This window comes from Triturus cristatus, chromosome 9 (assembly GCF_964204655.1).
Source record: "Triturus cristatus chromosome 9, aTriCri1.1, whole genome shotgun sequence".
In the NCBI taxonomy this organism is placed as follows: domain Eukaryota; kingdom Metazoa; phylum Chordata; class Amphibia; order Caudata; family Salamandridae; genus Triturus; species Triturus cristatus.
Window position 1 is genome coordinate 266,753,326 of NC_140592.1, and position 23,211 is coordinate 266,776,536.

The 23,211-nt window shown below is 45.7% G+C and overlaps 1 protein-coding gene across 2 annotated transcripts in view; it reads right to left on the reverse strand.

The window, feature by feature from the left end:
* ASPN (asporin) overlaps nucleotides 1-23,211 on the reverse strand; it is a 217,261-nt gene that overhangs the window by 12,078 nt on the left and 181,972 nt on the right. For both annotated transcript variants that reach the window (XM_085624886.1, XM_085624887.1), the window contains exon 7: nucleotides 17,947-18,085. In XM_085624886.1, coding sequence (XP_085481012.1) covers nucleotides 17,947-18,085 — 139 coding nt within the window. The remainder of the gene's footprint in view (nucleotides 1-17,946; nucleotides 18,086-23,211) is intronic.

Consider the following 23,211-nt stretch of genomic DNA (forward strand, 5'->3'; position numbering starts at 1 on the left):
TCTCTGTTTAGTGCACAAAACACATCATTTTATTAACTCATGTTTTTATTCTTCCCAGATTCATATATTCCAAATCAAGTTTCACGATTAGCTGTGACGCAGGGAGATTCTGACAGGATTCTATCTTTGGTTTTGTAGTGTCTGCCCAGTCTTGCATCAATTCACAAAGAAAAGTAATTACATGATGAATTAAGAAAAGACAAAGAACCCACTTCTTTCTTCCTGGTCTAAGCACATCCATCGTGTGCTTCAACTTTTTCTTACACTCGCCAGATTCATTTTTACTGCTATTATGTAACATCTAATCTAACAATGAGGCAAGGAATCAAGATATTTTCATAACTTGAGAGTGCTTATTGATTGTAGTGTATTTGGTAATACTAGCATGGCACTTCTAAAGTACTTCAAAAAGCTATTCATACCCCTATGAGTGTAAATCTACACCTCTCCTATCTTTTCTATGAGTAGATATTCGCACATGTAAATTTAATACTGCCAGGCGAGTGGCTGGAAAAAGGGGCTTACTACAAAATAGGAGGGGTTGGGAAGGAGTAAGGTGGGGTTTAGAGGGCTAGGGATTGGTTTATGGAGAGAAATGCAACAACCATGTTGGACTTGCTCTTCTCGGCAGGGTCACCTCCAATTGTGTTGCCTTCACTACTCCTATTTTTGTTGAATTCATTTTTGTTGGCTTTAGGACTCTGTGCACTATACTGCTGCTAACCAGTCTTAAAGTGCTTGTGCTCCCTTCCTAAAACATGGTAAAATTGACTTACACCTGATTGGCATATTGAATTTACATATAAGCCCCTAAGCCCCTAATTAAGTGGTGCAACATATACCCAGGGCCTGTGATTTAAATCTACTAGTGGGTCTGCAGCTCATATCGTGCACCCACATACATAGCCACTTAAAAACATTTCACAGGCCTGTCCTTGCAGCCTGTATGCAGTTTAAACTACTAATTTATCTTGGTATTGCCACCCCTTTGCCTTGCCTTAAACTCCCCTCTTACTGCATATGAGCCACCGCTAAGGTAGGGCTTAGGTAGCCCAAAAGGGCAGAGCGCATTGTAATTAAAAGGCTAGACATGTACATTTATGTTTTACATGTCCTGGTAGTGGAAAACTACTAAATTATTTTTTAACTACTTCGAGGCCTACATCTCCCATAAGATAACATTGAGTTTCCTTTTTACATGTAATAAGTGCTAACCTTAGATTAGGAACAGGTGAACCTTTTTAGTGTCTGAGAAATTGTAATTAAAAATCCTCTTTAATAGATAAATCGGATTTTAAGTTGCAATTTTGAAAAAGCCAATTTTAGAAAGTGGTAATTTATCTACATTATTTGTTCCTGGGTCCCATGACTGTGTGTAGTTGGCAGTTGGAGTTTGTTTACTCTTCCCAGACAGCCACACAATGGAGAGATTAGGTGTGCCTGGGAGGGCCATCACTGGCAGGATAGGGGAGGAGCTGGGCCCAGCCCCCTTTTGTACCTGAACAGACTGTGCCCTGCCTTCACACAAAAGACTTGCCACCACTGTATTGTTCATGCAGCCAGCTTGGAGCCAGGGCAGGGGAGGTAGGAAACTTCAAGCACTTCAACACTTATCTAAACACTTCTCCTATTTCAAAGAAGGCACAAGGTATAACAATAGGACCCTCAGAGCCTCTCTACAGTTTACTTTCTGGACTCTCAGAGGACTGCCTGCTAGAGTGGCCTGCTGCGTACTTCAGAAGACTGATTTGGTGCACCTGGAAGGACTTCTCTGCTGCCAGAAGCCTGCTTTGAACCCTCAAAGGCCTGGCCTGATGCTTGAGCTCTGTTCCACTGTTTGAACCCCCGACTACCAGAGCGAATCAAAGGGTTAGTTGGGTTGGGTTCTGATCAGAGCCTCAGGGACAGAAAATGCTCCAACCATCTTTTTTTTTTGTTTTGTTTTTTAAACCGTTTATTACAGAATCCAAAAGATGTACAAAGATGGGCCTACAAACATCAGGCCGGCTGCTAGCAAACAGGAAGAGCATATAATACAAGCAGTAAAACACACGCTGCGGCAGAAGAGAGGTCACAGGAGTTGAAAGACGCGTCGGCAGCCACACCATCTGGACCTCACACAACGGTTTCATTTTTATATAAGAAACGAAAAAACAAATCCACAAGGCAACCAACAGTCGAAGCAGCAGCATGAGCTCCCCTGGGGGGGACCCTACCGATCCACAGGAATAGCAGGGGGGGGGATAGGTCGGGACGGAGACAAAGTGAACTCAATGCCCAGAACCAGGGAGACAAGCAGGCTAAGGAGACGGGGCCGGTGACAGATCAGGCGTCAGCGGCGGGGTACAGATTCCCCCACGGTAGGTGTTCTAGGGGCCCCACACTTTCACCCATTTCCCAGGCTTACCTCTCGCAACATACACTACCTTTTCCCGAAACATACACCAATCCATGTTGTCCTTCCACGCCGAGACAGTTGGCAACCTCTGGGAACCCCACAATTGCGCAATATCACGCTTGGCCACCATATATCCCAGAGTCACCCACCACGTCTGCGGCACTGAGTAGTCGGTTGGCTCCCACACATTTAGGAGACATCTCCTCGTCTCGGGCAGCAGCGTCACATGCGTGACTGCCTGCAAAACCGCATGCACACCACGCCAGAATCGCGCCACCTCCGGGCATTCGCACAAAATATGGAGAAAGGTCCCCAAAGAACCACACCCACGCTTACACAACCCGTCCACGGCATAGCCCATACGCATCAGACCCGGCCCCGTAACATAGACCCTATGGAGTATCTTGAGCTGGACGAAGCGAAGGCGAGCCGGTATGGCCACCTCTTTCGGGGAGGCCACCGCAGACACCCAGTCCTCGTCATCCAGCTCCAGTCCATCAGCCCCCCACACCTCACGAAGGCTAGTCAGCAGTCCCGAGCGATCATTGATGAGCTTTTTGTAAATTAATGAAATCGTGCCGTCCGGTACATGCCCATCTAGCACTCTATCTTCCAGAGGGGAGTACTCCGGGATGGAGGCAACATCCGGGAATACGGAGCACAGCGCGTGACGGACCTGCATATATCGAAAGTACTCCCTGTCCTGCAACTGGAATTCCGTCTGCAGCACCTCGAACGTCTTAAATCCCCCCCTCGTTCAGAGATCGCCCACCTTACTGATGCCTATCATGTCCCACTTCTCAAAGCCCTTCGAGGTCCACAGGGAGCCCAGCCGCTCCGATGCATACAGTGGCGTCGCCCGGGTCAACCGGTCCTTCCACCCCATCGCCAAGTTAGCCGCGTGCCACACCCGTACCGCGACCCGCGTAGGGCCCGTCAGACGCGCGTCAAGCGATCTAGAATACAGCGCCCGATTCTAGTCGCCACCCGGCAGTAATAGTTTATCCATTTCAAAGGCCGGGTTAAGAGCGGGCCCATAAAGGCCGTGGTTTATCGCAGCCAGCTGGGAGGCCCAGTAATACCGTTTGATGTCTGGGAGGGCGACCCCCCCGTCGTACCACGGGAGCGTCAGCTTCGCAAGGGCGATATGCGGCCTACCCTCCCAGAACAGGCGTCGCAGCAGACTCTCCACCTCGCAAAAGTAGCGCGCCGGGACAACGTCCATTGTATTCTGTAAAGCGTACAGGAAACGTGGCAGCGACATCATCTTAAACAACGCCGCACGGCCGAGCGGCGAGAGCGGCAAGCGCCTCCAACGCGCCACGTCATCCTTCAGGCGCTGGAGGGGGGGGAGCAAGTTCTGTTTATATCGGGCCTCCGCGTCCAGGGTAATGAAGATACCCAGGTACTTAAATCCCTGCGGAGCGATCTGGATAGGACAACCCCGCGGAAGGATAGGAGCCTCCCCGGAAAGGACATACACACAAGATTTAGCCCAATTGATGACTAAGCCGGAGTTGCGGCCAAATGAGTGCAAAACATCAACTTGTACAATCAGTGATTTACGCGGGGAAGCAAGGTATAGAAGAATATCATCAGCGTAAAGGGATACACGATCCTCATACTCGGGGGTCCATCGGAGACCACGGATAGAAGGATGCCACCGCAGCCACTCCACCAGGGGCTCCAAGGCAAGCGCGAAGAGGAGCGGTGATAACAGGCAGCCCTGCCGCGTGCCCCTACCCAGCTCAAACGGAGCCGACACTCTACCGTTCACCGCCGCCAGCGGTCCGGAATACAACAATTTCACCCAACCGATGAATCCCGGGCCAAAACCAAACTTCGCCAGTGTCGCCCAAATATATGGCCACTCAAGCGTGTCGAACGCCATAGTGGCGTCCAGGGACGCCAAAATGGCCGGCTCTCGTATGAACGGGACCCGCTCGAGCACCTCATGCAAACGCCGCAGGTTGAGCGCAGTGTTGCGATGAGGGATAAAGCCGGACTGATCCTGGTGAATCAGATCGCACACCACGCCAACCAGCCGATTAGCCAACACCTTGGCGAGAATTTTGGGTTCCGCATTCAGCAGCGAAATGGGCCTGTAGGACGTGACCCGATCCCGCGGCCTCCCCTCCTTATGAATAACCACGATAGTGGCCAGACGCTGGTCCAGCGGGAGGGAACCCGCCGAGCGGGCCGCGAGGAACATAGCACGGAGATGTGGCGCCAGCGTATCCGGTCGTAGTTTATACAGTTCGATGGGAAGGCCATTAGGACCCATGGCCTTGCCGGAGGCGATCGAGCGTATGGCGAGGGCAATCTCCTCAGATGTTGGGGTCGCGTCCAACAACGCTTTATCCTCCTCCGAAAGGGAAGGCAACGCAATGTCTTTAAGTAAGGCATGGGAGTCCTCTTCCGAGCGGGAAGATACCGGGGAGTACACCCCACGGAAATATTCTGCAAAGCAATCGACAATTTCTCCTGGGTCAGTGACACACACACCATACAATTGCTCAATCGACGGGACAACTCGACTCGCTCTCTCCTTTTTATCCAGCCACGCAATCAGTTTACCAGCCTTATCACCCACATCATACAGTCTCCCCTGTTGCTCCCTACTGAGGCCCCTGGCTGCCTCCGTGACGAGGGCCTTGTAGTCCGCCTGCTTGAGTCGGAGAGCATGCAATTTGTCCTCCGTCACCCCACACTCCAAATCACCCTCCAACTCAGTTATCTCAGTTTCAATACGGGTCACCTCCTCCCGCTCGCGCCTCCGGGAATGGGAAATAAGGGACAGGGCCTCCCCCCGGAGTACCGTCTTGAACGCCTCCCACAGAGAGACCGCCGAGGACACAGACCCCACATTATCTTCAAAATATCGCTTAAGGGATTTAACCAACTCTGTGCGAATGGTGGGGTCACGCAGGTACCAGGGATTAATCGGGACCATCCTCCCCTCCCCCCTCGGGACAATGTCGAAGTGCAACAGGAGCGGGGAGTGGTCTGAAATACCCCGCGCCAAATGGCGCACCTCCCCGACCCTCCCCGCATGCGCCGCTGGCATTAGGACATAATCTAGCCTCGAAAGACTGCCATGGGCCCCGGAATGAAAGGTGTACTGTATCTGCGTAGGGTGTTTCAAACGCCAGCAATCCACCAGCCCCAAGGTATCCAAGAGGCCGGACAACCACGCTTGGGCACGGGGGAGATCCCTAGGGGGGTGACGATCCTCAGTCCCGGAAACCACAGCGTTAAAATCCCCCCCAACCACTAGAATCCCCTCCGGAAGGCCAAGGAGGAGGCGCCCCAGATCCGCAAAAGTAGTCGTTTGCAACCCTGGCGGGACATAAACAGAAACGAAAACAATCACTCTGCCCTCCAATCTACCCACCAGAACCGTGTACTGTCCCCTGTCATCATGGAGCACCTCATCAACTTCCAACGGGAGCGAGGTCTTATCCATAATGCCCACACCCCTTGAACCAGACGTGAAGCCCGAGTGGGCCATAAGGCGGTAGCCCCGTCTATTCATAGCACGAAAGGAGTTTCCAATGAGGTGTGTTTCCTGCAGAAAGACTATATCAGGTGAAATTCGTTTTAGGAACTGCAGGACCACCCCCCGTTTTATCCTGTCCCCCAGTCCATTAACATTCCAGGACAAAAGACTCAGTCCCCTACCCCCCATCATAGCCGAAAGCGATCAATCGCCCCCCAGAAAGCACTTTAGGAATAGCACAACAATATTTTTGCCTTGTGGTACAAATGAACAATACCCCACCCCAACCCAACCGCCCCAACAAAACTCCCCCCTCCCTGCACCCCTGCATGAGCCCAGACAGCCCCCCCAACTTGCAGTGTGCCTGTCGCCCCTATGTAATTTAAACTACTAAGACCCCCTAGAGGAGGAAAGAGCACCCCCTCGAGACCCCGCACCACCTCCAATGGAGGGGAGACAAGACACGACAGACAAAAGACCCTAAGCTTGGCCGAAAGTGGCAGCATCCGGAGTGAGCCCCCGCATCAGTACCTCAGACCCGGTCCGGTGGGCACTCTCCTCCCGCCGCCCCCCCCCCGCCATCCCGACCATGACCCCCAGACAAAGTGTCCAGCCAGTCCCTGGCCGTTTCAGGACGGTCAAAAAAGTGAGTGCGACCATCCACCTCCACCCGCAGCCTGGCCGGGAAGAGCATGGCGTATTTTAAGTTCATGCCTCGAAGCCGCCGCTTGACGCCCAGGAAACTCAGTCTCTGCTTCTGGACCGCTTGGGTGAAGTCGGGATAAAAGTTCACCTCCATGTTCTCCAGCTTAATCGGCCCTTGCAGTCTGGAAGCTTGCAAAATCGCATCCCTGTCCCGAAAGTTAAAAATACGGGCAATAAGAGGCCGCGGAGGGGCTCCGACCTTCGGTCTGCCCCCGGAAACTCTATGGGCCCTCTCCACAGCAAAGAATTTACTCAGTCCTCGAGGCTGGAGATGGGTAGTGATCAGGTCCTCCACAAAGAGATCCGCCGCCGACTCCTCCCATCCCTCGGGTACTCCGATGATACGGATATTATTCCTCCGGGCCCGGCTCTCGGAGTCCTCCAGACGCCGATCCATGAGCGCACTTGCCTGACGGAGCCGGTGCACCTCCGTTTGAAGGGCCGCCACCTCAGTCGTGAGGCCCGACGCGGTGTGGGCCAAAGAGTCGACCCGGTCGTTAGTCTTAGAGAGATCAGCTCTCACAAGGTTGACATCAATGAGGACCGCGTCGATTTTGTGTGCTAAAGTGTCAAACTGCTGGCCCACTGAGGCCTTCATCTCAGCAATGGCGCCCATGACGTCTTGCAGAGACAGATCCGTAGGCAAATCCGGGGCATCCGGGGGGCACTCAGAGGACTTGTGCGATCCGCCGGGAGACCCCTTCGGGAGGGTGTAGCGGTCCATGATGTTGGCCTGATGTGCGGTGCCACGCCGGGTCGACTTGGCCTTCAACCGATCCCCATCCTGCTTCGTGGCCATCGTCGCGTGTCTCGCACCCGCACCAGCCACGCAGTGGAGAGCAAGCAATCAAGGCCGCGAGCCCCGGGGGCCACCCCAGGACGGCAGAGCGGGCCACAGCAGGCAGGCAGGCAGGGTCTCCCAGCGAGGCCACCCCAACACAAAGAACGCCGTGATCCCACTTGCGATAACGGCAAGGGGACTCAAAAGTGAAAGTGAAAGTGTGGGGTACGCGACTCGCCAGGCCCAGCCCACCGTTGTTGTTCACTTTGCCACTGGGTCGCCCCCAAACGCGAATCCGGGGTCAGGAGAGAAGTAGGCCGCAAACTTCAGTCGGTGCTCACTCCGGCACCCGAGGTCCGATTCGAAAACGGGAAACAGGTACCACCTCGGCTCAGGCTCACCAACACAGTCCCCTCAACCGATGCAGGATGAAGACAGGATAAACGTAGGAGGTTGCGGAGGTCCTCGGGAGCCTCGCACCTACGCGGCCATCTTGGTTGCGCGCTAGGCTCCTCCTCCAACCATCTTGAACCCACACCTGGACGCAGCCTGAGTGGGTCCTAACCCCCAAGTGGTCCTCCTTAATTTAACCTTCAGATAAACAATTTTAGTTGAATTTAATATATTTACATTAAGTAAAGATTTAAGTAAAACTTATTTTAATAGCGTTGCAGCATTTTATATATTGTTCTACATTTAAAATAAATGTATAAAATAAATGTACAATGATACTTAACATAAAAAGATTTTTACTAATATTTTTGGAGTTACTTAAACTTTTTTAATTTTCACCACACTTTACCATAGGGAGACTCCACAGTTGTGGTGGTGAACTCCCTATGGTAAAGTATGGGGAAAATTGAAAAAAATGTATTCCACTTTACAATAAATTAGTAAAAATATTTTATGTTAAATATTAATGTCAGATGGTTGTATATATTTATTTTACATGTGAAACAAAATACAAATTAAAAATGTTACAGTAATTAAAAATGTTACAGTACTATTAACATCATTTTAAATTGCATCTTAAATTAATTCGAATATACTATATTAAATAAAATATTTTTTTAATTTTAAATTAAAAAAATAATTTCTAGCACATACAAAGTTTTTTAATCTGGCATTAATAATTATTAAAAGTGATGCATAGACTTAATTAAAATGAATGTAGTTACATTTCAATGAAAAATGTATGTTATGTTGATTTTTAAATCGAAAGAAGATTATTCAAATATTTTATATTTAAATAATAAATAAGTACTATTGGAAAATATGTGTTCCCATTAAATAATATTTATTTATATTTTAACTGTTTTAAATAATGTCATTTAATGTAACATTATTTCCAATGTGTTTTACTTTAAGTCCCTACCTTTCTTTGGGATGGGGCTGCAGTATCAGGGGTTGGCCATGTGTGGTGCTGAATCTACTACTGTTTCTTTTTTGGCAGTAGGAACGTATTCTCATAAACGTGGCTTCGCTCCCTTTTTAGGGGGTAGAGAAGTGTAAGTCTACACTTTTGACTAACTTTAGCCTCAGATTTTGTTATTAGAGAATTCTCAAAAGTAGTAGAGTTACTCTAAAATGAACAAGTAGATTACACATGTAACATACTCACAAGTGTAAGTCACCTTTGTGCATAGCCTCCAAGACAAAAGAGTTGGACATGGAGATTTACACTTGCAGGTTTGTGAATAACTTTTTGTAGTACTTTTAGTAGTACTATTGTGGTACTACTTAATGTACAACAAAATGCAGTTTGTGAGGGGAGAACATGGCGGCAGACGGCTGATCTGCCGTGGTGCTCCGCTAATCAGGCTCCCGTTTTTGCTTTACCTGAGTCCCTGATGCTGGCTATCAACGCGATTTCTTCTGTCTGAGCCTTTTCAAATCCTCGCTACTTGTTTCTCTGGCTCTCATCTTCGAGGACATTTGTTTTTTTTGCATTCTTTTCTTTCTCGGCGTTTGGCGTCCGAAGAGGCTTTTCGACGGACTGGATCCTGCTGTTTATTTGGGTCTGTCTTTTCTTTCCATGGTTTGTGCCTGCATCGGTGTCCATGCCGGTAGTTTCCCCGGTGTTCCTGGAAGTGTTGAGTGTGTCCCTGTATGCCTCGCTCTTCCTGTCGCTGAGGGCAACCCACTGGTCCGGTGGTCGTGGTCCTCGGCCGCCCTGGAGCTGCGCCGTGGCAGGAGGGCACGCAGTCTGGTGTGTGCGGTGTGCGCTGAGGATATTGCTACTCAGCAGGCTACAGTGGGGGTTTTAGAGGAAAAGGAGGCTACGCCGGTGTCGGAAGGGCATACCATCAGCGAAAAGAAGGTACAGGCACAAGAGTCAAAACTACAATTGCCCCCCCCCGTGGGGTACTACACGATTTTGAAGGTCTGTACTCTCAACAACATCAAGCGCCCAGAGGTAAGGGGAGAGGTGGGAGAGGTGGGAGAGGTGGAAAAGGTGGCCAAAGAAAAGGTAAGGCGCCTGCCTCTACTTCTCTTCCATTTAGTACCACTACCTCCTCCCATTATAAGAGAGCCTCCTCCTATTTGTCCACCGAGGTTAAATCTAAAGGGTCCAGAGAGAAAATAACACGTAATCTTACTATAGGAGCAGAGGCTACATCAAAAATTACACATTCGCTTCGTTCCTATTTTAAAGTGGTCCCACAGGTTTTGAATCTCGTTGAATCACAGGCAATGTCTGCACTGCACTGCACTGCACTGAAAAACTCTGTCCCAGCGACTCTTTCTACCCTATCCTCATCCCTTGTTCTCCCTCCCCCCCTGGATGTTTCATCTACCCTTTTGGCTCCAGGCGCCTCTGGTGCCATTGGGGGGGGGGGGGAGAATGCCGGTAATCTCAGTAGCTTCTTCATCTGCAAACATACTGACGACTGAAGCCTCCTTGGATGAGGGGGGTAGCCAGTGGGCACTTGCTGTTAGCCCTGATTTGAGGAATAACTTGCCTGTAGCTACGGATCATACTCTGGACCAGGGGGGTGGTGACTTGGACCAATTTATGGTAATCCCCCTCCCTCCTATCCCTTCTTGTGATGGTGATGTTCCGACTACAAATCTCTCGGCAGCCTCCTTATTTGCGATGTTCACCGCTTTGTCTCAGGATATAAAACGGGGGTTTGAGCAATCTTCAGTTATGCAGACAGAGATCCGGGACTATTGTCAGTCGCTAGACAACAAGATTGATGGGTTGTCAACAAGGACTGGAGTTCTAGAAGAAAAACTAGCTACGATGTCGGTACATCTTGATAGAGCAGGAAAGGACATTGTTAATCTTAAAAGGGATGACCAAGCCTTGTTAGATAGGATGGAGGTTTTGGAAAATAATGCGAGAAGAGGAAATATTCGCATTCTTAATGTCCCCGAGGGAACGGAGGGCTCTGATATAAAACAGTTTGTAGTCTGTTTGCTGAAAGAAGCTCTATGCTTGGAGCATTCTTTGGAGCAATTGGCAATTGATATTCAAAGGGTTCATAGGGAACCATTCAAACTGAACCCCCAAAGATCCAAATCACGCAAAATCCTTGTCAATTTCCATACCTATTCCCTTAAAGAGCAGATTCTTAATGCAGCTCTTAAACAGAAGACATTACCTGGTAAGGGGTTTACTTTCCTTATCAGGTCTGATCTATCTAGGGTTACGTTGGAGAAGCAATGGGAGTTTGGTAGGCGGCTGGAGGCCTTCAGAAAGCTGGGTGCTTCCGCGCAGTTGGTGTTCCCGGCTTCTCTGAGGGTTATGTACAACAATAAAATGGTAAACATTAGGTCAGTCCAAGCTGCCGACGAATTCCTTTCGGATATAGGCAATAAGTAATCTGGTAATACTACATGAAAGGTTTTCTAGATCTAGTCCTTAGCTCTGCTAGAGTTCTTATGTATTGCTCACAGGTATTATAGCATATTAAATCTCATTCTTCTAGTAATCAGTAAAGAAAAAAAAAAAATGAAGAAGAAAACAGGGAAAAAAAGGGATAAAAAAAACAAATAAAAACCCACATAATTCATAACTTATATATAGTGTGCTTTTCTCCCTTTTTCCTCACTTTATTTGCTGGATTCGGGTTGGGTGTAACGGGAGCCTGTGATAGGGGTGCCATCTACTGGACTTGATCCGGTTAGATACACCAAGGGTTCTCCACGGGGAGGGTGAAGGGTGGGGGGAGGGGGGGGGTTTCACGGTTTAAATTAAAAAAATTCCTCATCAGCCAGCTTTTTCTTTTTTTTTCTCTCTTGTTTTTGTCAGTTACGCTTTTATATTGCACTGCTATTTTTCTCATGGAAGTGGGTCAGCTTATATTTGATTGTATGTGCAAGGCTGATTGCAGTTTGGGTCAGTGGGGATGGCTAGCTTAAAGATTATGTCTTGGAACGTCAATGGGCTCCGTACTAAACCTAGGGCTAGAACATTGATGCAATATCTCCAGGACTCAGATGCCCAGGTCATCATCCTCCAGGAGACACATTTGCTCCAGTCTGAAATCGATACCTTGGCTAAAGGGAATAAATGGATTGATTTTACAATTTCGACCTCTCAATCTATGACCTCCCGAGGCGTTTCATTGATTTTCAAAAAGCAGCTTAAGGCCAGGGTATTAGATTCTAAGGTGGATCTGGCGGGAAGATGGGTTATCGCTTCTTTGGTAATTATGAGTACCCATTTTACTCTTGTTGGTTACTATGGCCCAAATCTCGATGACCCTACATCTTTGGAAGCAATTTTTTCTCATCTTCTGGCTTTCCCGGAACCAGTTATATTAGCTGGTGATTTCAATATTGTTTTGGATCCAGTCCTGGATAAATCCCATAACAATAGATCTCGTATTCCCTCGAAATCAAGATCTTTTTTGTTGAATGAAATGAGACAATATGGATATGTCGATATTTGGAGATTAAGGGCTGGTCAGCAGCAGGGTGTGTCTTTTAGAAACTATAAATACAACCATCAGTCTAGGATAGATTTTATATTAATTAACCATAGTTTATCCGACTCAGTTAAGGACATTCATTACCTCCCGTTACATCTGTCTGACCATTCTGCTGTTATCCTGGAACTCGTGGTTTCTATTTCTGATGAAGTAAGAACTTGGTCTTTTGACCGTACTTTACTTTCTCACCCTGAAGATGTCACTTTTCTAAAATCTGAAGTGAGGTCCTTTTTAGAGGTGAATGTGGGTTCTGCGGAACCCGGTGTGGTCTGGGACTCACTTAAAGCCGCCTTGAGGGGTCTTATCACGGGTAAGATGTCATATAGAAGGAGGGAGTATAGAGAGGCCATCGCCTTAATTGAGGCGAATCTGTCTAAAACACAGGCTGATATTGACGCCAACTTTGCCTCTACAGATACTGTTTTGGCATCCTTGCGGTTTAAATTATCTACTTTAAAGGGCCAACTGACTTCGATTCTTAACCGGCGGCTTCAGGAAAGATGGGAAGCCAGTAACATCGCACATTTTCAGTATGGGGAATGTGCCGGTAAGTTGTTGGCATGGAAAGTAAAAACTGATCAGGTTCGTAACAACATTAACCAGATCAATGTCAATAACGTCCCTCTTTCTTCTGATGCAGACATCAGAGCTGCGTTTAGAGATTATTATCAAAGCATCTACCGCGAAGATAAGATATTGGATGCTGCTAAGGTGAATGATTGGCTTGGAAAAATAGCTCTACCAAAACTTTCCGTTGATCGGTCAGCAATACTGGATAGTAAAATCTCGGAAGAGGAGGTAAGGAAAGCCATTCAGGATGCCAAGAAAGGCAAGGCGTCAGGGCCTGATGGCCTGCCTGCTGAAATATATAAAATGTTAGAGCAGGAACTTGTTCTTTTTTTGGTTACATTGTTTAATCAGATCCTGCTGGATGGAGTAAGACCACCTGTGTCATGGGATAACGCATCCATAACAGTTATTTTGAAACCAGGGAAGTCTCTAACAGCCTGTGGTTCCTACAGACCAATCTCTATTTTGAATGGAGACTATAAGATCTTTGCCTCCATTCTTGCAAAGAGATTGGCCTTGGTCGCCCCTTCCATTTTACATACTGACCAGAAGGGATTTATTAAGGGGCGACAGCTGTTTGAATTGACTTTCGATCTGATTGGATCAATAGATATGGCATGTTTAAAATCTTTGCCCTTGGCGGTTCTAACGCTGGACGCCACCAAGGCCTTCGACAGAGTTAACTGGTTTTATCTGTCGGAGGCCTTGGCAAAGTTTGGTGTGGGGGATAGATTTCGTCAGGTGATTGGTCTTCTCTATCAGAACCCTAGGGCTCGTGTTTTGGTAAACGGTATACTCTCCGATTCATTTGACATTTCGAGGGGCACTAGACAGGGCTGCCCTCTCTCCCCGCTCCTGTTCGATTTGTATGCTGAACCCTTTGCCCAGATTTTGAGGGATAGTGTTAACATCAAGGCATTTACGCACAGGGGCTGGGAGAGAAAAGTGGCCCTGTATGCCGACGATATCCTTATATTTACTTCTGATCCGCAAGAGGCCCTCCCAGTTATATTTAAGTTGGCCTCAGAGTTTGGGATGGTCTCTGGTTACGAAATTAATACTCTGAAAACTGAAATGATGACCTGGAATATTGACCATAGTATCCTTAACTCCGAAATTAGACCGGCAAGTCGGATGAGATATTTAGGCTTGGATATAGTAACTGACCTTGACCAGATTACTATTGTTAATTTTGCAAAAGTTGCAAAGGAATGCCGTAAGTTGCTTCAGACCTGGGCACACCTCCCACTCTCCCTACTGGGTAGGATCAGCCTTGTTAAAATGTCCATCTTACCGAAAGTTTCTTTTTTGTTTAATACGATACCTTTATATTTTGATCCCGCTTCCATCAGAAAATTGCAGTCTGACATTAGTACCTTTATCTGGAATAAACATCTTCCAAGAATTTCCTAGAAAAAAATCAGAATGCGTAGGGAAAAAGGAGGGCTTGCTGCTCCAGATCTCCAGGCGTACGCCTGGGCTTTCCAGTTATCACATGCTAGGATCTTATTAAAAAGCCCAGTAGGGTATGGAGTAGGGTCCCTTTATTCAATGCTATTGGATGTAGAAGGGGTAAGCCAGTCAGGGTTTCTTTTTAAATTTGGTAACCCTAAGTTTTTCAAAAAAATTAAATTGAAAATCTTAAGGGGTATGGCTAAAATATGGGCAAAGATGTCTAAATCTATTAAAGTTGGGTACTATGGAAGCAGGTCACTGCTGTGGGAACTTCATGATAGCCCAGCTTGGTTAGGGGATGCATTAGCGAAACCTATGAGAGAGGCTGGCTTGAAGGATTGGGGCAACCTATTCGTTGACGGGGAGTTGTTACCCTGGGAATATCTTAGTGTTAAAATTGGTCCAAACTTCTCCAGGCTTAAGTATTTCCAAATATCAAGCTGGTCTCGTACATACTCTGTTCAAGCTCCAAGCGGTGTTAAATTTCCCTTGGGTGCATATAGTCACCTCATAACGCTTTTGGTAGATAAGCCGCCTGCCAAGAAGGAAATTTCACTGTGGTACGATTTAATTTTGGAGGAATCTGATGGAACATTTTCATTACCAGAGGAACTTTGGTCTCTCCATGTCACCAATTCCGATTTACAACATCTTTGGAATTCCTCTTGTATGATGATGTGGGATATTGTCAAAGCTGCATGGTTACGCAGGAACCATCTTTTTACTATTCATCGTGCTTACTACTCACCCCTTCGTCTCTCTAAATTTTCTGAGGGGAGTAGTGTGGCTTGTGCGAAATGTGGTTTGGTGGCTGCTTCTGACATCCACATGTTTTTTGAGTGCCCGCATTTTTCCCTATTCTGGGAAGACTTTAGTAAAACTCTTTCTCTTTCGGTTGGAATTAACATTACCCTGGATTTAACATCAGTAATTTTTGGTTGTTATCAAGGGGTCCCCTCCTCGGCTAAAAAGCTTATTTTTTATGCTGTCCTGTTAGCAAGGAGGGAGATATGTAGGAAGTGGAAGGATTCCTTATCTCCCTCTATTAATGACTGGTATGCTTCCATCCTGCCGATCTCTAAGTTGGACCTGGCTAGATCTGGTAATCCAGATACAAGATCTTTCTGGTATCTCCTCAATTGGGTTCATTGAGTATCTGTTTTTTTTTTTTTTTTCCCCCCAGGTCCAGTGATTAAGCCATTAACCCCATTTTCGGGGTTACCTGTTTGGTGGTGCTAAGTTTAGTACCTTGGCTGGATTTTAGCAACTGCCTGTCCGGCAACTATTTAGCGATCATCGCTGGGTGCAACGTTGGTGCTGTGGGGTTAGTCTCTCCATTACCTCACTGCCCCAACCAGTTTTTAGTAACTGAGGCAGCACAATGCGTATAAACCTGCAAGATTGCATATTGGAACTTGAGTGGCAGATGAGGACAAAAAAAAAAAAAAATGCAGTTTGTGAAGAGAAGCATAAAAAGTGAATAACCAAAAGTAGTAGTTACTCAAAAGTGTAGGAGTAAACATATATGTGCAGATGTACGCAGGTGTACATTTTCATTTGTGAATAGGCCCTACATTTGTTGAAATTAAATTGTTAGTTTTTGTTTCCCGTTTTAAACCCTCCACCTTTAAAACATAGAATTACCTGCTTTACTGGTTTTACATTGTTGGAATTGTAATTTAGAAATCTGCAATTTCTGTTAAACAAGTTGAAAACCACTTTCCACTAATTATTTGTCAAATTTGAGACTTGCCTGGTGACTCTTTTTTTATCACGCATACCTGGGCATTGTAGATACAGTCATTCTCATAAGAGCTAACCTGCATCACTGAAGGCCTTCAGCTGATTCAGTCCAGTCACCCTGGCCAGGGGGGCCTAAAATGAAGATGAAAGATTTGGTTTCAAGACGGAGTGCCCCTGGGAGGCCTGTAAGCACGCACCTGATGAGGCAAGGCTAGGCTACTCCTGTCCCACAGGCAAACCTAGGGAGGGTGCCCTCTGACAGTGGAGCAAATCCACCTAATTGGTCTGTGCTGCGCAGATTCCTAGAAGGGTGGGAAGAGGTCAGCTCAGCATCTAGTCGGTCGCCAGCACCACACAAGAACAATTGTAACTAAGACAGCATCACAATGCACAACATGCAGCCAGAAACTTTGTGGAAACCAAGAAATCCTAACTGACGCACTTTGCCTAAAGAATCTGATCTCCCTCTGAGCAGGAACTAATTTTTCATTCCTATCATTTCGACTCTGAGTGCTTCTTTCTGGACCTTAGGGCCAGATATCCATCTACTTCAGGACTGTGTGCGCATATGCGTGCAGGAGGAAATCAACTCTCTTTTTCACTTCCTCATGCACAATCCTGTTACTGGCACTGGGCATGAAGACATAAAAAAGCAAGGGACACACAGTGGGTAATCACAGCATGGTGTCATCATAAAGCCATGCAGTGATTGGCTATATTGTGAACGTGAGCAGCTCTCAACCCCGTGCTGCCTCATGCAGGACTAGAGGGCTACTGACGTCTGCTGATCAAATGCAGACAGTGCTCTCTTGCTGTGTATGTCAGCAAACAGCATGAACGCAGTGGCAGGATTGGCTGTGGCAGGCGAGCACTGCACTTCTTAGGAGACTGAGAGCTGTGGTTTTAATCCCCCGGCTCACTAACACTACGTAGGTAGAGAGATGCCTGAAGTGTGCATGTCAAGTTGGACACAGAGAGGCACCCGTCCAACCTGACATGCGCACTTTAGAGACAGTGACCCAGAGCATGAGCTGGCACCAATCCTACCAGCTGTCAATTATTTAAGCCCCACTCATCGCCACATGTCTCACTGTCAATCATACAAGAAGCGGAACCAAAGCCAGGCCTGTGGCTGAAAAAAACAACCACTTCGGTCAGAAAAAAAAATTACATTTATGAACACATTTAATATGGGGTCGGTGGGGCAACAGAGATGGGGAGTAGACAGCCTAACACCCCCCCCCCCCCTGCACCCCCAGTAGAAGGACTTGCTCTGTTTGAATGTTAATGAGGTGTGTGACTGATGCCAGCCTGATGAGTGATATCCAGAATGGGAGGCAGTCACCTTCGATGAATTGATAATGCCATGGGTATGGCAGTTGTGTTGGTCACTTTTGGCAACATGTAGGCTATATTTGTTAGTTTGTTCACGTGGAAAGTTTTGTGAGTATTGCAGATTGGTCTGAAATTTTGAGAAGGAGGTAGTTGAGCTGGCATGATGTGAAAGTGTATTTTAGGTTTGCTAGGACTCTTTTGGTGGCACTTTAAAGTGGACTGAATTAAACACACATTAACGCAGCATTTACATTGGCGACAACAAATGCTATTCTTCTACAATTATTTAGTAGTTTACTCTCACTATTATAAATGTTTACTCCAACATTACATTTGTGACAAAAAAGAAATGTAACTCTTTGAAAGGTTTTCAACGACCCTACAGATAAAATAAAGAACAAAAAACATTACAGGGTAACTAGCGTAAAACCTATGTTTTAAAGGAAGCCTGACATGAAATGAGAACATTTTACATTTTGTTGATAGAATGCAGAGATTTCACATTTGTAATCCACCTTACCTGTAGGTACTTCAAATCAGCTAAACCAGGTGGAACTGTTTTCAGTTTATTGTTTTCCAAATGTATTTCTCTGAGATTTGGTATGTTAGCAAAGCTTCCATTTTCAACTTCTTTAATTTTGTTGTATCCGAGGCCAAGCCTACAAATTAAATAACAGAAAAACAGAAAGACTCAGTTTTGGCTGAATATTTCCAAATATCCTTCTTGAGATAACTTTTCAACTATTTAGATTTTTTTTTATAACCATGAACACTGGACCTTGAGAACAGATAGAAAGACCACAGTTGCAGGTAGCTCTAAAAGCAAAGTTCTTCAGAGAAGAAGTAATTTATTTATGGGATTGATGGGTTCTAGGCAGAAACCTTATCTTTTGAAACACAGCAGAGTCAATATTTCCTTCTGCTACCCGATAAGGTTGCCGGCGTGCCACTCTTGCACCCTTGGCAGAGGGAGAGCTGTGTATTTGGAGTGTCTAATTCGGTTTTATGTGGGCTCGGGGCATTTGAGCCGTTTCCAATACTTGGATATCACAAGGCAAACACAATTCAGGTATCTAAAATAAAAAACAAAAGAGCTAATGCTTCCGGGAGCATCCCACATTGTTGGCGAATGGGTGAATATAGGGACAGAGTGATGTGGGACCAGAGGGTGTAAGGGTCCCACTGGAATCAATGAGGGATTTAAAGACATATTTAAAGGGTGGTTGTCTAAAAACAGCTTCGGAAAATTAGGCAAGACTAATTTTCATTGGTAAATAAAATGTAGTGTGTAACTGCAAATGCTGTTTATAATGGGAAAGAGTGACACTATAATGTGTCTTTGAATGACATAAACGTGACATGAACACATTAGGGGAAGCTCTGATGTTTCACTCTAATTTGTTATTACTTCAATCAACTTTTCTTCTGGGCTTCTGTGGGTTCTTGCTGTCCATCTTCCCGTCTGCAACAATTAACAATGTAAGATCTACTGTCACTGACATATTGTTCATAGCTGTTAAGTAATGATGCCTTATTGCCTTGGCTCTTTCCCTTCAATTTAGTCAACAGTGGTCCCCATGCTCAAACAGTCATGCCTTTACATATAATTGGAAAAGCAAAATTACAAGTAATGTCTACTGGGGAGATGCTGGTTATACAGGTGGGAATGGCTGAAAGTTTCAGACTCAATGTTTGCAAGGACATTTAGCAGCACAGCAGTCTAGCAGTCTATAGTTACAGGAAACATTCCTATTGGTGCACTCAGATCACAACGCAAAATATTTGATTTCGCCCTCTCAAGACACGAGTCATTTTTTTAAAAAAAATGTCCTAAATACATATTTACACACTCGATGACAACCTGCACCTGATCTTAGGGGTTTAGTTGCAAACTACTGTGCAAATAGTGCCAGTGAAGAAAAATGCATGTCTGACTTTTTATGGTGTCCGGCTTTACCTTGGCTAACTCAGTACCAATGTCTTCTTCAGTATGTCCCTTGCGTCTTCTAGTCCACTGGTCCCCAAACTTTTGAATCCTGACGATCCCCATTGAGTCACTACTGGAAGTCGGGGACCTCCAAGCAATTTGTACTATTTAAATTTCAAACATTAAAACAGTAATTCGCTGGGTGGTGCCTCACCTATATGGAATGATCAATGTAATGCACGTAAATTTATAACGCCTGGTGGAACTTATTGTGTCATCATCATAGGCTTGATTGTGCTTTTGCTACCACTGTACCTCTTTTGATCAAAAAAGATTTGTTATGGTTGCCTTTAACCAATCTTCTTTCTCAAAATGCCCCTTAATTATCTTATTTTTGTACCCCTTTTTATTTATAGTCGCTATTTAGTTTTTCTCATATAAATTTCTTCTTGCTTTTGTTATTTATAAGATATTTCACTCTATATATTGAACATTTCCCCCCCTTCCTTACCCCATCTTCCCTTGTTTGCCTTTTGCCTCCCCTTGCATATCAAACACAATACCTTTAAAAAAAAAATAAAAAAAAAAAAAGCTTTTTCCCTTAGTATATCCCCTAGTTACGTTTGGCATTCCTTAAACCTTGCATGAATTCAATTGTTTTTATTATCCATCTCATTGCCTAATGAACCTATTTTGTATTGATGTTTTACTTGGTTTATTATATTCAATAAAGCTTTCTAAACTGAGAATACAGTAATTCGCAAAAAATACACAAACAAGTGCACACCAAATAAATACTCGAATTACTAAAGAATTTATTTTTTATATTGAAAAAACTAGCAAAAATCAAAACAATTTATTGGGAAGGCTGGTGCTGCATCTCAGCGACTAACTTTTCAATATTTGTTTTTATTTTGTGGTTTGAGGCTCCTGCTCTTGCTAGGGCTGGAGTGGAAACCCAAAACAGCCCTGGTATATGTTGTCACACCAGTCCCAGTATGGTGCACACCAAGTGCAGCAAATCAATCAATCAATCATGAACATTTATAGAGCGCGCTACTCACCCGTGAGGGTCTCAAGGCGCTGGGGGGGGGGGAGGGGGGGAGCTGCTACTGCTCGAAGAGCCAGGTCTTGAGGAGCTGGTCCTTGGTAAGTTGTAGGTGGGTGGGGAGAGAGTTCCACGCCCTGACCACTACAAAGGGGGCTTCTTGGGGCTCTCCCCCAAGAAAAGTAGGGAAAAATTGTACATTTCACAACTCATTTGCCATTATATATTGAATTGTGTCAGCTTTTAAAGCATAGTAAATGATGACCTTACTGTGCACCAGGACACAACTATCTTTGTTGGGGCTCCACAATGATTCCCTCACTATCACCCTCCAACAGTGGCGCTTGTCTCTCCATAGCCCCTCTCTCACATGTATTTCATTTGTTTTATAGCACCTCTCATTCCAGTGCAGGGTGTCCGAGCACTTTACATCACACACAAACAGAGACAATGAGTGCTTGGTCTGGAGAAGCACAAACTCAGGATTCAGAACATATCACAGTGGTTAGTGTTGACTTTAATAATAAGAATTTATTTCTACCCAAATAAACATTTTTTAACAACATCGAGATAATAAAAGACTGGGAAAAAAAACTTGTACCATGCAGTTTGCATACCGATCTATGATGGCAGTGCATAGCTCACTGTGCTAGATTCCGATTACAATTTATGAACTGCACAGTAGCAGCAGAATCTCCATGACAAAAGCAGTACCCACTGAGCTATGCATATATAATACTGTTGTTTGAAATTCATGGTACACATTCTTTACAGCAGGAATATTAACCCTCTGCGCTACCTCAGATGAGTCAACGCTGCCACTGGACAAAACTCCCATCTCTCTCCAGGGTGTACATTAATCACTGGAGTTATCCTGGCACATTCATTGTTGCGTGAAAACTGCTGATTATATAAGGAACTTTACATTACTTTTAAAACTGCTGCCTGCGGACCCCTGGGAATGTGTCATGGACCCCTGCGGGTCGGCGGACCACACTTTGCGAACCACAGTTCTAGTCAATTGACTGTGGTTGTCTTCTCTCCAGTTCCCCTTGCCGGGATGTTCTTTGCTTTATGCTTTGAGCAATAGTTTGTGAACCATAGTTTCTAAAGATGCTACTGAACTTCCCTACTCAGCTCCATTTTCAACGTCTGTATATCTGTCATAGCTGCTACATGAACTCATGTAATGTGTTATATTGTCAACTAAACGTGGTTTGGCTTTTAATCATGCGTGATTTTACAGGCTAGGATTTTAGAGCCAATTCATACAAGTAGTGTGAGAAATCCACCTAATTTGCTTTCAAGTAATTATGAGAAATTTGGGAAAATTATGCAAAATTACGTGTAATTATACAAAATGTAAACCCGCCATTTAATGTAATATTTTAACTCAAAATCCGTCATCTTTCATGCTAAAAAAGCATGAAAAGCACAATTGCTGTGACCACAGCTGCCCGCATTCTGATTCTTCACATTGTTCCTGTGCTCCCACGATATAATTTTGCCATAAATGGGGGTGTAATTACTCAACATGGCATACTGGCATGATTTTGAGAACTTCCCATAACAGGCAGGATGATAAATTCTCAAAATGACAAAGGAGTAATTTAAGTTCAAACCCCCCTCCAGACACCCGCCCCAGTCTAATACGCATCCATTTAAAAGTGAAACTACAAGTCGCAAATTGCAATATGTTATTGGCTGATTAAGGAAAGGCAACCTTGCGCCAGGTTAATATGCAAGCCAAAATACAGGTCACCACCTACGCACTGTGCAAGCTACAAGGTCAATTACACAACCCTACGACGAAACCTATAATTGGAGTGACAAAATCTAAACTGCTCGCTGTTGCTGGGTACGCAGCACACGCATTCCTAGGCAAGATGGAAAAGATGATGGAAAAAGCCCAGTGTCAGTGTTATAAAAGTCGGGCTCCCCAATACACGCGAAACGTCTTGATCTGGCTTGAGTTTGGCCTGCTACAACAAAAATACGAATGCAGGAGCACGTTGGTAAAATTCTGGTTTAAGACAGTAAAAGCCCAGAAAGGATCCCTTATGGAGGTATTGAGAACCAAATTTGAAGGGGCACCGAACGCATGGCAGAAGTACTGTCTGGAGACAGTGGCTGAGTTGGGCTTAATCACAGCGACCTGGTCACAAGAGGAACTAAATTATCCAGCAATAAAGAGGGCGCTAAATAACCAAATCACCCAGATATCAAGGAATGAAGACGTAGCCAGACTCAAGGGCATCAGAGGGTTGGTCAGCCTAACTGAAGAACATGATTCGCACAAAATTCAGCCATACAGGAACAACCCCCTAGGAAGGAAGTGCTTGCTAGAAATTCAATGGGTGCGCCTAGTGCCTCTGCCAACAAAGGAACTGAACCCGGGCTGGAAATCGTTGGGCACTATAACCAGATGCAGGCTGTGCAACTACAATGCATAATCGTTGGTACACCTGATATGAAGCTACCCTGCCCTACTGGAACACCGATGCAAATTGTTAAAACTAATGTTTTTAAGGCATGGGCTCAGAAAATGTGTTGACGCAGTTGCCCCGCTCCAGTCCTGCACAGAGCCCTCGGATCTGGCCAAATTTGGCAAATTCATGCGCATGACATGAAGGGTCCTAACTTAGAACGGCACAGATGAAAATTGTGCAGTCGCAATTGTGGATACTCCTGTTGTTACAGAAGGGGACGAACGGTGAGGTTCCCCATCCTGAAAAAGGTCCATATTTGGTCCCCACAAAACCCGCAACGCGCTAAGTGACTTTCTTTGTCAAGAACATATAAGGGACTCA